The 14,088-nt window shown below is 44.9% G+C and overlaps 1 protein-coding gene across 6 annotated transcripts in view; it reads left to right on the plus strand.

Annotated features, from left to right (window-relative positions):
• LOC125239838 (LIM domain-binding protein 2) overlaps positions 1–14,088 on the plus strand; it is a 106,804-nt gene that overhangs the window by 83,902 nt on the left and 8,814 nt on the right. For all 6 annotated transcript variants that reach the window (XM_048147552.1, XM_048147553.1, XM_048147557.1 and 3 more), the window contains exons 5-6: positions 12,226–12,398; positions 13,061–13,261. In XM_048147552.1, coding sequence (XP_048003509.1) covers positions 12,226–12,398; positions 13,061–13,261 — 374 coding nt within the window. The remainder of the gene's footprint in view (positions 1–12,225; positions 12,399–13,060; positions 13,262–14,088) is intronic.

Here is a 14,088-nt window from a genome sequence, read left to right on the forward strand (position 1 = left end):
GGACGGTCTCTGTCAGCCGCCAACCCCCATAGATCCACGCCATATGTTAATACGGAATAACAATACGCATTATAAGCAATTAATAGATTTTCCCTTGACAGTATGGGCATTAGTCTAGAAATTATATAATAGGCAGAATTGAGTTTTTTACATATCCTATCAATATGAAGTTGCCACTTTAGACTACAATCAAAAGTGAAACCTAAAAATTGGGCATGCTCTACAATGGGGATTGTAATATTCCCCACAAGCACTGAATCGGTGTCGGCAGGTTTGTAACTTTGCCTTAAATTAAACTCCACTAGGCTCGTTTTTTCTAGATTCAGGACCATTCCATTAAATGTGAACCATTCCGAGAGGCTACAAATAATATTTCGCACGTTGATCAGCAGTTGGTCTCTGCTATCAGCATTTATGATTGCACAGATATCATCCGCATACATCACGAAGTCTACCATAGGCGAGAGAAATGGCAAATCATTCATCAGGATTAGAAAGATATTATTTCCAATATTTGACCCTTGCGGTACAGACCTGTCACCTATGGGGACGAGAGTCGACTTCTTGTTATTCACGTCCGTCGACTGCTGCCTGTCACACAAGAAGGAATTGAGCAACTTAAGTACTATCCCACGTACGCCATAATGTTCAAGTTTGTTTGCTATGAGGCCATGGTCGACCAAATCGAATGCACGTGACAAATCGAAGAACACAGCAGCTACGTGTTTCCTACCTTCGAGGTGCTCGAACACGGTTCGCTTCATAATATATAATTATAATCTTCCATGGATAACTGAAACTATTAAGGTCATGATTGCGAAACGAAATGAGGCACACTTGAAATATAGGCAGTCCAAATCAGATAGCAGTAAAAAATACTACAATGATTTAAAAAACTTGTTGTTCAGAGTATTTTTCGTGAAAAGCAAGCTTATTATAATCACAAAATAAATTCCCAATATAAGGATTCGAAATCTTTGTGGAAAAATCTAAAAAATACCGTTTTATATGATGACTCTAATGACCGACCTCTCTCTGATTGTTTTAATAATCCAAACGTAATCAATGACCATTTTCTTAATGTTCCAAGTTGTGATAAGGTTACGCAGTCTACAATATCGGGCTTTCAGTATGACCGTTTTGGCAATTCTGTTTTCACCCTTGGACCAGTCAACGAGCAACAAGTTGGAAAATACATACTGTCTGTTACAAGTAATGCGGTTGGCGTTGACTCCATGTAGGGACATGATTGTACTCACATTACCGCGCACATTATCTGTGATCACAGCTATTATTAATAGGTCAATTGTTACCTGTGAGGTGCCAGCTATTTGGAAATCTGCGCTGGTAACCCCATTGCCTAAAGTGAATAACGCATCGCAACTGAAAGACCTCAGGCCAATAAGCATATTGCCGTTCTTGTCGAAAATATTAGAAAAAGCTGTTTTTGAACAATTATATAAGTATGTAGAAGATACAAATATCCTGCCTCAGATGCAATCTGGCTTCCGTAAGGGAAGGGGGACCATAACGGCTTTAATTGACGTGGTTGATAATGTGCTCTCTGAACAAGACACGGGTAAAGCCACATGTTTGGTACTTTTAGATTTCTCGCGCGCCTTTGACTGTATAAATGTTGACTTACTACTCTCAAAACTGAGTTACTATGGATTAGACTTGAATTCACTGGCTTGGTTCAAAAGTTATCTTGAGGGACGAACTCAGTCTGTAAAAATTTTAAGGGAAAGTGGTTCATTAATGGTATCTGATGCTAGACCTTTAACACGGGGAGTCCCCCAGGGTTCCATACTTGGACCATTGCTATTTATTATTTACAGCGCAGATATAGTAAACCATATTAAATACTGCAAATATCATCTTTATGCAGATGACGTCCAATTATACTTTTCGACCCACCCTAGTGATCTACCTCAGGCCATTAACAATATAAATACAGATCTTAAAAGTATATCCACTTGGGCTGATAAAAATGGATTACTGCTCAACCCTCTCAAGTCCAAGTTCATGATTTTAGGTTCAAAAGTACAGATAGCAAAAGTCCTCGACCGTCAACCAGAAATAAGTATAGAAGGTTCAATAATAGAACGTGTGGAGGAAGCTAGAAACCTAGGGCTTGTGATCGACGGTCAGTTGCGGTTCGAAAAACATGTGAGAGAGTTGGTCAAATCCTGCTTCTTTCGCCTAAAGGTTTTATACCAAATACGAAATCTTTTGAGTGAGGAAGTACGTAAGATTTTATGTGAATCACTGGTTCTGTCTAAGCTGAATTACGGAGACATAGTGTATGGTCCACGTCTACAAGACAAAACACGTCGTCTTGTACAACGAGTACAGAATGCCTGTTACCGTTTTTGCTTTTCAATTCCGCCTAGAAGTCACATAACGCCATATTTAAATAAGGCTTCAATACTAAATATGTCGTCTCGCAGACACCTACACCTTGCAAGTCTTTTGTTCGGTGTCATGAATGATAAGACTCCTGACTATTTGCATGCAAAAATACGCGTTTCCTCATTTCATACACGACACGGTACTAGAGCAACTAGGCGCTGCCTTTTGGAAACACATCCACACAAAACTGTAGCCTTTACTGGGTGCTTCCGGTATCTCGCAACCAAATGCTGGAATAATATCCCTCCACCATTAAGATGCCTTAAGACTAAGAATTCATTCAAATTTCATTTCAAAAAATACCTACTGGACAAGCAAAATTTAGGAATCCCATACGGGTACTTGGTTGCAGATTACCGGATCTAATCTAGTCTGGTCTGTTTTTAGTGTACACACACACACACACACACACACACACACACACACACAGACACACACACAGTCACACACACACGCACACTCCTTGTAATTTTATTTTTTGCAATTTATGTTTATGTCATGTTACTATAATGCAATCGTTTAGACATAGGCAAACTATTACTATTATTATTACTTTTTTTTTAAAATTTTTTTTGTACAACGATCTGTTAGTGACCTGGGTTCTAGCAGAATTACCAGTTGCTTCGCCCGAAAGAGTGGAGCATATAACTGAGCCAGGACCCTTTTGTTTTTGCTGCAACGCACACAGCAAACCCACCCATATTTTAATGTATGCTATTGTTGTTTTTTCTGTAGTGTTAGTACTTTTTATTGTTTATTTTTGTTTTAATTGTTTAATTTTGGTGTGTATTGTAGCAAACAAATAAATGATTATCTTATCTTATCTTATCTTATCATTTGCCAGAATTTCATTTGCCATAATTTTATTTGCCATCCTATTCAACAATCATAATATTGTTTCTCATAACATCTTATGCCATAATCATTGTTTACTATATTAATCTAGTGCCAGAAACTTTGTTTCCCATAAAGTCAGTTTCCATAATGTCATTTGTCAGAATCATCGAAATCCGTAATTACCACATTCCATACCATCATTTGTCATACAAATTAGCGTCCAGAAAAGTCAATTTCCATAATGTGCTTTGGCAGAATCGAAAACTACTATAATAGGTACTAGAAGGACTAGAGAATGAAACTGCTATCAGAAAGTAGGTTAGGTTAGGTTAGAACTGTGACCCCCTGGAAAATGAAACTGCTATCAGAAAGTAGGTTAGGTTAGGTTAGAACTGTGAACCTCTGGAAAAGGAAACTGCTTGAAAAGTAGGTTAGGTTAGGTTAGAACTGTGACCCCCCGGAAAATGAAAATACTAACAGACAGTAGGTTAGGTTAGGTTAGGTTAGAACTGCGACCCCCTGGAAAATGAAACTGCTATCAGAAAGTAGGTTAGGTTAGGTAATAATATGGGCAACAATTAATATGGCAATAATTGCTTATGGCGTTTGAATATTCTATGAAACCATATTATTGCACTTAATAATATGGCTAATAAATAGTATGGCATTGTATGATTATGGAAGGTAATATTCGGATAAACAACGAGTATGTCATATGATTTTTATGGTAAACAAATCATTCGGGCAAATGAAATTCAGGCAAGTTAGATTCGGGCAAATGAATATTATGTTAAATGACTGTCGGGCAAACAATAGACAACCCTAAATAGAACCCACTTTTTATTTTTCGATTGCGTATAAACTAGTTTTACTTAATAAAAAAAATCGATTGTCATGTTAATTACGTAAATCGAGGTTCAAGGAATGCAACTATTTATTATTACGATATACGACAGTAATTTGCTGGTGATGAGCAAGCACGCATACTAAAAATGACATATCTTTAAACCGAAATGAATTTCGTTTTGTACGACATCCAGTTAGTACGACGTAATATCAGCGGTCCCTTGGGCGTCGTTATAACCGGACTCTTCTGTGTATTTCAAATTATATTTTAAAAATAAAGGGAAAATGAAGATCTTGGTTTTCTTACGTTAATTTTCTGTATTACTAGTGGCTCTGGGAGCTGTAGACCTCCGCGACATGCTTAGAAAATGCAAAACTGACAAATACTTAAAGTGATTATCACAGTAAAGCACGACAGTTTTAAGCGCCATATACACTATGGGCACTCAAGTCCTTTATGGCAACTTCTGCATTTTACAAAATTTCCAAAAATTGGATAAAAATGATCTTCATCGGGCAAGTAATACCTGCTAAGACATCATAAACAACAGAATTCTTGAAGGTAATGGTAATATTATTGCGTAGTACGGTAATTTACTAAAAATCCGCAAAACCGGTTAAAAACCGGTTAACCGGTTTTGAAGGTATAGGTTCGGTTATTAACCGGTTTTTAAAGTTAACCGGTTTTTGCAAACCCTAGACCCAACCCTACATCCATTTTGAGCGGGAGCCAGAATGTTGTTAGCGACAATATGCGCGTTAATTTTTGCTCTCAAAATGGATGTAAGGAGCTTGTAAAGTGTAGGCAAGCACGTGATGGGTCTGTAGTTTTTTGCTTCCGTGGTACTACCGGACTTATAGAGCAGGAAAGTAACACCAGTTGTTAGGGAAGGTGGGAGAGAACCAAGATCGAGGGCTTGTTGAAATTGCGTTGCCAAACGCGAGTGCGAGCATCGAAACCATTTTAGCCAGAAGTTGTGCAATCCGTCCGGTCCAGGACTTTTCCAGTTCTGGGCCGTGCGGGTAGCACAACTTACGTCGTCGGGGCTGATGGTGATAGCCCCCATAGGCTCGATGCTCTCGCACTCGCGTTCGACAACGGTCATCCACTCACCCTCCGTGTGTTCGACGGGCACCGACCAGATGCTACGCCAGAAATCAGACATGGCAGTAGCATCCGGCAGCCGCACGTCAGACACACGAGGGTCGGTTTCCTCCCACCTTCGGTATACTTTCCTTTGGTCGCTTTGAAAAAGACGATTCTGCTGGAATCGGTCCACACGCTTTCTGTAGCGGCGAATACGGCTTGCCCATGCATAGATTTTCTGCTTCAGGAAGTCGATGCGCTCTGTGACATTGGCCAAATAGTCGCGGGGCCTGATGTCCGTCCCCGCGAATGCCTGGTTCACAAAGCGCATTACTCGGGGGCGATTATTACCCCCTCTGAAGCAGATCAGCTTTGCAATTATTATTATTATTTGTATGTCTTACCATATCTCGGGACCATGGGGTCCCGGACTTTTGGGAGGCATGTGTGGGGCCGAAGCCAACAGCACAGAGGCCCTTTTAGACACTTTAATCTAAAGGCAAGGGATACACCTGGCGGATACCATCCCCGAGCGCACAATATGATACATCCGGAGATGGTCCCCGCCAGGTGTAAAGACTATTTCAGTGCAGCACTTTTGTGTTGCGATGGGAACTAAGGTCATAGGCTATTGTTGTGCAAGTTGGATGGACTGGATAATGGTCTATGGGGGGAGACTATCGGACACCTGCCATGACAACTAGTCTCAAGATTGTAAAAGACAGGCGGTGACTCGCCAACTTATTATTATTATCATTTCCTTTATTTATCTCTTTTCTTACATTAGGTTTTTTACAATATGAGTATAAAAGTAAAATAAAATAAAACACTTACAAAACAATATAAAACATCTAAACACATTATAAAAAACCTAACCTAGGGTGCCGCCAGCAGCGGGGCAGGGCCCAAGCTGCCGGTGGTTAGGGCTGCAGAGAGAGGAACCGTCGGACTATCCGCGCCGTGTCCAAGATCACCGCCTTCTGCATCTGACCCTTGATCCAACCACCTAGCGAGAGTCTCTTAAGATGTTGGTCGAGACTCTTCGCTATGAGACCGTTCGCTGAAACGACTATCGGAACAATGATCGTTGAATCAACATCCCACATGGCGGTTATCTCGTGAGCCAAGTCTAGGTACTTACTGGACTTGTCCTTCTCGGCTTTCACGAGATTCTCATCATGGGGGATGGTGATGTCAACGAGCACTGCCCGGCGTTGCAGTCGATCTATTATCACAATGTCAGGCTTATTGGCTACAATAGTCCTGTCAGTGATAATAGATCGATCCCAATAGAGCGTGGCACGACCATTTTCAAGAACTGGCGCAGGTAAGTACTTGTAATACGGTACTTCGCGGTCCACAAGGCCGTATTGAAGAGCAAGTTGCTGGTGAATAATCCTGGCTACGAGATTATGTCTGTGCAAGTACTCGCCGTTAGCAAGATGAGAACAACCGGAAATGATATGCCTGAGTGACTCTCCGGGACGGCGGCATGCCCGACAAATGTCGACCGTACCGTCCTTCAGGATATATTTCCGGTAGTTGTTCGTCATCATAACTTCGTCCGCAATTGCACAGGCAAAACCCTCGGATTCTCCGAAGAGGTCCCCGAATCGTAACCAGTTCACCGATGCGAGCAGGTCTACATCGGGTCCCGTGAGGGCCTTGTAGAACCGCCCGTGTAGCTGCTTGCTCTCCCATACCGCCTTGCGGTCCGCAGTACTTAGTACCACAGGTTTGCGCCAGTTCTCTTTCGCCAAGGAGAGCGGCGTGAGGTTTCCGTCAACTGCCACCACATCACGATGCATCCCACACTCGTTGTTAAGGAAGTAATTCCTGAGATTGTACACCTCACGGTTGTGGAGATCTTTGGCGTTTAGGAAGCCTCGACCTCCGCACTTCCGTGGGATGTACAATCTCATAACAGACGAGCGCGGGTGTAACATACGATGTGTGGTAAGCAGTGAACGGACCCTCCGATCCAGGGCGTCCAGCTCAGTCTGGGTCCACCGTAATATGCCAAAGGAGTATGTGAGTAGAGGCATTACCCAGGCGTTAAAGGCGCGCACTTTGTTGCCTCCTGACAAAAGACTGTTAAGGACTTTTGTGAGCCGACTGAAAAAGCGCTCCTTCACCGACCGTCTAATGCCAACATCCTCAATACCCAACGACTGTGACATACCAAGGTACTTATAGGTTTCTGATTCAGAGATAGATCTGAACGACATCGTCTCAGAAAGTTGTAAATTTTCTGAATTTACAACCTCCCCCGCTGTACATGCATGACCGCACACTTATCGACACCAAACTCCATTCTGATGGCGGTACTGAAAACTTCTGTGGTTTTCAATAGCACCATCAGGTCTTGGGTGTTCGGTGCAAATAGTTTGAGATCGTCCATGTACAGAAGGTGAGAGATGACTTCACCCTCTCTCCGAAGCCGGCAACCTAGCCCAGAATCCTTCAGCAGCGTGCTGAGGGGATTCAGAGCTAGGCAGAACCATAATGGACTCAAACTGTCACCCTGGAATATTCCTCGCTCAATCCTTATGAAGTCCTGCGGGCCAGGGGGCCATCCCTGCCTCCTGGTTGACGAAGGACTGTGGTCCACTGCCTCATACATGCAGCCAGGAAGGATATTAAAGCTGCATCAAGTTTATACAGCTCCAATACCCTTCTCAGCCATGAATGAGGCACCGAATCATAGGCCTTCTTATAGTCAATCCAAGCGGCCGAGATGGCTCCCTTGTTCCGCCGAACTTGTTGGCAGATGGTCATGTCTATGAGGAGGAGCTCTTTAGTACCACGGGACCCAACCCTACATCCATTTTGAGCGGGAGCCAAAATGTTGTTAGCGACAATATGCGCGTTAATTTTTATTATTATATTTCCTTTATTCATTTTAATTCTTAGGCTAGGATTTTTATAATATGATTATAAAAGTAAAATACAAAACCACATACAAAACAATACAAAATATATAAACACATTATAAAAAACCTAACCTAGGGTGCCGCCAGCAGCGGGGCAGGGCCCAAGCTGCCGGTGGTTAGGGCCGCAGAGAGAGGAACCGTCGGACTATACGCGCCGTGTCCAAGATCACCGCCTTCTGCATCTGGCCCTTGATCCAGCCACCTAGCGAGAGTCTCTTAAGATGTTGGTCGAGACTCTTCGCTATGAGACCGTTCGCTGAAACGACTATAGGGACAATGATCGTTGAATCAACATCCCACATGGCGGTTATCTCGTGAGCCAAGTCTAGGTACTTACTGGACTTGTCCTTCTCGGCTTTCACGAGATTCTCATCATGGGGGATGGTGATGTCAACGAGCACTGCCCGGCGTTGCAGTCGATCTATTATCACAATGTCAGGCTTATTGGCTACAATAGTCCTGTCAGTGATAATAGATCGATCCCAATAGAGCGTGGCACGACCATTTTCGAGAACTGGCGCAGGTAAGTACTTGTAATACGGTACTTCGCGGTCCACAAGGCCGTATTGAAGAGCAAGTTGCTGGTGAATAATCCTGGCTACGAGATTATGTCTGTGCAAGTACTCGCCGTTAGCTAGATGAGAACAACCGGAAATGATATGCCTGAGTGACTCTCCGGGACGGCGGCATGCCCGACAAATGTCGACCGTACCGTCCTTCAGGATATATTTCCGGTAGTTGTTCGTCATCATAACTTCGTCCGCAATTGCACAGGCAAAACCCTCGGTTTCTCCGAAGAGGTCCCCGAATCGTAACCAGTTCACCGATGCGAGCAGATCTACATCGGGTCCCGTGAGGGCCTTGTAGAACCGCCCGTGTAGCTGCTTGCTCTCCCATACCGCCTTGCGGTCCGCAGTACTTAGTACCACAGGTTTGCGCCAGTTCTCTTTCGCCAAGGAGAGCGGCGTGAGGTTTCCGTCTACTGCCACCACATCACGATGCATCCCACACTCGTTGTTACGGAAGTAATTCCTGAGATTGTACACCTCACGGTTGTGGAGATTTTTGGCGTTTAGGAAGCCTCGACCTCCGCACTTCCGTGGGATGTACAATCTCATAACAGACGAGCGCGGGTGTAACATACGGTGTGTGGTAAGCAGTGACCGGACCCTCCGATCCAGGGCGTCCAGCTCGGTCTGGGTCCACCTTAGTATGCCAAAGGAGTATGTGAGTAGAGGCATTACCCAGGCGTTAAAGGCGCGCACTTTATTGCCTCCTGACAAAAGACTGTTAAGGACTTTTGTGAGCCGACTGAAAAAGCGCTCCTTCACCGACCGTCTAATGCCAACATCCTCAATACCCAACGACTGTGACATACCAAGGTACTTATAGGTTTCTGATTCAGAGATAGATCTGAACGACATCGACCACCATCTTAAGAGACTCTCGCTAGGTGGATGGATCAAGGGCCAGATGCAGAAGGCGGTGATCTTGGACACGGCGCGGATAGTCCGACGGTTCCTCTCTCTGCAGCCCTAACCACCGGCAGCTTGGGCCCTGCCCCGCTGCTGGCGGCACCCTAGGTTAGGTTTTTTATAATGTGTTTATATGTTTTATATTGTTTTGTAAGTGTTATTTTTATTTTACTTTTATACTCATATTGTACAAAACCTAACTTAAGAAGGAAGATAAATAAAGGAATTATTATTATTATTATTATTTGTATGTCTTACCATATCTCGGGACCATGGGGTCCCGGACTTTTGGGAGGCATGTGTGGGGCCGAAGCCAACAGCACAGAGGCCCTTTTAGACACTTTAATCTAAAGGCAAGGGATACACCTGGCGGATACCATCCCCGAGCGCACAATATGATACATCCGGAGATGGTCCCCGCCAGGTGTAAAGACTATTTCAGTGCAGCACTTTTGTGTTGCGATGGGAACTAAGGTCATAGGCTATTGTTGTGCAAGTTGGATGGACTGGATAATGGTCTATGGGGGGAGACTATCGGACACCTGCCATGACAACTAGTCTCAAGATTGTAAAAGACAGGCGATGACTCGCCAACTCATTGAGTGGGCCCTGCAAAACGGCCGCACGCATGGTGCGACAACAGAGCAACACTTGAAGAGTGGCTGAAAGGTTGTCGAGAGGTGAGACTGCGGTAGCCAGATCCCGGTGATCCGTTCAGCAGGCCGCCGGCGTTATGACATTTTACACTTCCAACCTGGAGCATAGGTCCCGCTCTTGCGAATCCACTCTGGCCGGCCGGTTAAGGCAAGCTCAGAGGCGAGGGCTAGATGGAAGTGCCCTCTGGAATAGGGGTCCGCGGTGTCGCCACTCACCGTCAGCTCGCCACAAGCTGCCCCCGCGGGCTTATTATTATTATTATTTGTATGTCCTTTCCAGTTCTCGGGACCATGGGGCCCCGGACTTTTGGGAGGCGTGCGTGGGGCCGAAGCCAACAGCGCAGAGGCCCTTTAAGACAGTTTAATTTAAAGTAATGTGACACTAGCCGGCGATTGTCCCTGTCCACACTATAGAATGCACCCAAGGACAAGCCCCGGTTAGTGTAAAACTATTGCAATGAAAAGAAACAAATTATACTGGGCTATTGGGTTGAAATGTTAGTGTGCTAGTGACCGGTCTATGGAAAGGTCTATGGCACCTGCCTTGATCATATGTTTTAAAAACACGAAAAAATAGGCAGGCGGTGACTCGCCAACTCACTATATGGGTCCCCGAAAACGGCCGCTCGCACGGAGCGACAAGGGGACAACATAGCGTGAGCGGCTCAGGGTGTGGAGAGGTGTGCGCCGCTTTCTACCCAGTCTGTACGAAACAGCCACTGTGCCAACTCGCGTCTTATGCATATTTCACTTCCACCCTGCGAGCATATAGCTCTGGCACCCCACTCTGGACGGCCGGTTAAGGCAAGCCAGAGGTGAGAATCCTGCGGCCCCTGCTCAGTGTTCACTCCAGCCAGCCAGTGAAGGCAAGCCGGAGGGAGGGGCCTGACCGACTCTCGGGGGCATGGGACCCAAGGGACGCCACTTCCCATTCAGCTCGCCACAATTATTATTATTATTATTATTAGGAGCCTGTTATGTCCCACTGCTGGGCAAAGGCCTCCCCCCTCTTTGTCCAATCTTCCCGATCTGGTCTAATGGTCTTATGATTGATTAATAATCAGTAGCTAATGGAACTTGGAGTCGTATTAGCTTCCAGGTATCGGCTGCTAATCGAAAGGAATTGCGATTCCGTGCTGTAAAACATGTCCAGATTGCTGTCACTGGTCAGTATTTCATTTAGAAGAGTTAATGCACGGTGTAGCGTGGTGTGGTGGAATTCCTTGCCGGCGGCTATATTTCCGAGCTTATATAACCCGGCAACCTTCAAATCAAGAGTGAACAGGCATCTTCTGGGCGAGCTCACTCCATTGTAGGCCACGTCTTTGCCTTTGGCTAGTCAGTGGCTATTGTGGCCAAGAGTAAGCCCATTTATAATAAAAAAAAATTGATTAACGAAATCATCGTCGTTCGTTAGCCCTTATCCCATCAGTTACTTGGGAATGGTACAGCGTGTCTTCCTCCTCCTTATATCCTTATTAGTTCCTGGTGCCTTAGCCGAATGGCATTTCTGCGACGCGAAACGAAAACGCAACGCCGCGAAAGGTAGTCTGGCTCTGTCGGGCCAATACGCAAGAGCGATAGAGATAGATATCTACGAGCGTTTCGTTTCGTGAGCGTATCTTACCAGCACTCAAATCACCACACCTATTCCAAATACAATCACTAATGCACATTTTGAAAGGAAAAATGGAAAAATTCGCACCTCCGGCAAGTAAGAGCAGGTTTGAGTCTGCGACCTTCTGGAATATCGGTCCAGCTGCAACTTAGTTACGGAGGCCTGCTGGATCTGTGCTGTTTCCATGCCTTCCCCCAATTTTTAAACGTCTTAGGCTGGCTTATGGCGACCTCTACCTACAAGAATACATTCATAAACCACACATACATATATACCATAAATAATATAGGTATAGTATAACTTAGCAGCCATTTCTGCATGAAAAATCTAATCACTAATGCATTACCTTCTCAAATTCCAGCAATAGGAAGGACGCTGATACCGCGCTACTTCCGCAGTATATACGAGGGCGGAGTCTCAGAGCTATACTACACGATGCGGCAACCCAAGGAGTCCTTCCACAACACCAGCATCACGCTCGACTGCGATCACTGTACAATGGTCACGCACCATGGGAAACCCATGTTTACTAAGGTTGGTCCTAGTGTTCTACCCTGCAGCACCCCGAAATTCCCTGACAAAACATTGAATGACTCTTAGAAGGCCTTTGACAAAGCCACGCACCATATTCATAAGGATAGGTGGTCTTAGAACTGTACCCTGAGGTAACGCAAGTCCTTCCACAATACTAGCATCACGCTTGACTGCGATCACTGTACGATGGTCAAGCTACACGGGAAACCTATGTTTAAGGTGGGTCCTTGTATTCTACCCTGCAGCACCCCGAAATTCCCTTACAGAACCAGGAGCACCGGTTCCTCATTTTTAGTCCCGGTTCTTTCGCCGCCAAAAAATTCCCGGGATCTCCCTGGAAATCGAGAACCGGGAAATACCGGGAGCGTGCCCTACCATCATCATCGTCCTCCTTGCGTTAAAGCGACTGCCATCTGACCTTCCAACCCGAAGGGTAAACTAGACCTTATTGGGATTAGTCCGGTTTCCTCACGATGTTTTCCTTCACCGAAAAGCGACTGGCAAATATCAAATGACATTTCGCACATAAATTCCGAAAAACTCATTGGTGCGAGCCGGGGTTCGAACCCGCGACCTCCGGAACGAAAGTCGCACTTAGTATTTTCATAAGCGCATGCCATACGAATAACCAAAATTATAAGATTCTCTATTCCAACTTTCAGGTGTGCACAGAAGGGCGTCTAATCCTGGAGTTCACATTCGACGACCTGATGCGTATCAAGTCGTGGCACATGGCGGTCCGCGCGCACCGCGAGCTCATCCCGCGGCAGGCAGTGCACCCGCCCGACCACGCAGCGCTAGATCAGCTCTCCAAGAACATCACGCGCCAGGGCATTACCAACTCCACGCTCAACTATTTGAGGGTCAGTGTAACACACAGAACATCATCAATTCAGCAGATCTTTACTCCCAATCACTTTAGTGTCAACAGTAATTTCTAGCATTATCATCGAGCTAATGGACCATGACGTTCAAGATCAGTTGTCCAAGAACATCACTCGCCAGGGCATCACCAACTCCACGCTCAACTATTTGAGGGTCAGTATAAGCTGTATCCATAGTCTACAGTCAAACTATCTAGATTCGATCACAGAACATCATCAATTCAGCAGAGCATCATCTTCACTCTTAATCACTTTAGTGTCATCAGTAATTTCTAGTATAATCTTCGAGCTAATGGAGCATGACGTTCAAGACCAGTTATTCAAGAACATCACACGTCAGGGCATCACCAACTCCACGCTCAACTATTTGAGGGTCAGTATAGATGCAACTTCGTTTCTGTAGTCAGATTTTTACGGAAAACTTTCTAGGTAGGTCAACCATTCGCCAGATCACGCCGCGTTTGATAAGCTCTCCAAGAATATCACGCGTCAGGGCATCACAGAACTTCATCCGAACATCATCTTCACTCAGCGAAAATTTCTAGCATAATTATCGAGCTACCGGTCCATACCATTCTAGACGATCTGTAAAAGAATTTTACTCATCAGGGCATTACCAACTTTATGCTTAACTGTTTGAGGGTCAGTTAAACTTTCACTTTCGAGTTCGATCGGAAACTTTTTAGCCAGGTCATCCATTCACCGACCACGGTTTAGGTGAGGTTTCCAAGAATAAACGGCAGGCAATCAGACCTCCGATAGCTAGCATTAGACTCCTACACTGTCAAGTTACTCATTGTCATTGC

This window comes from Leguminivora glycinivorella, chromosome 26 (assembly GCF_023078275.1).
Source record: "Leguminivora glycinivorella isolate SPB_JAAS2020 chromosome 26, LegGlyc_1.1, whole genome shotgun sequence".
NCBI lineage: Eukaryota > Metazoa > Arthropoda > Insecta > Lepidoptera > Tortricidae > Leguminivora > Leguminivora glycinivorella.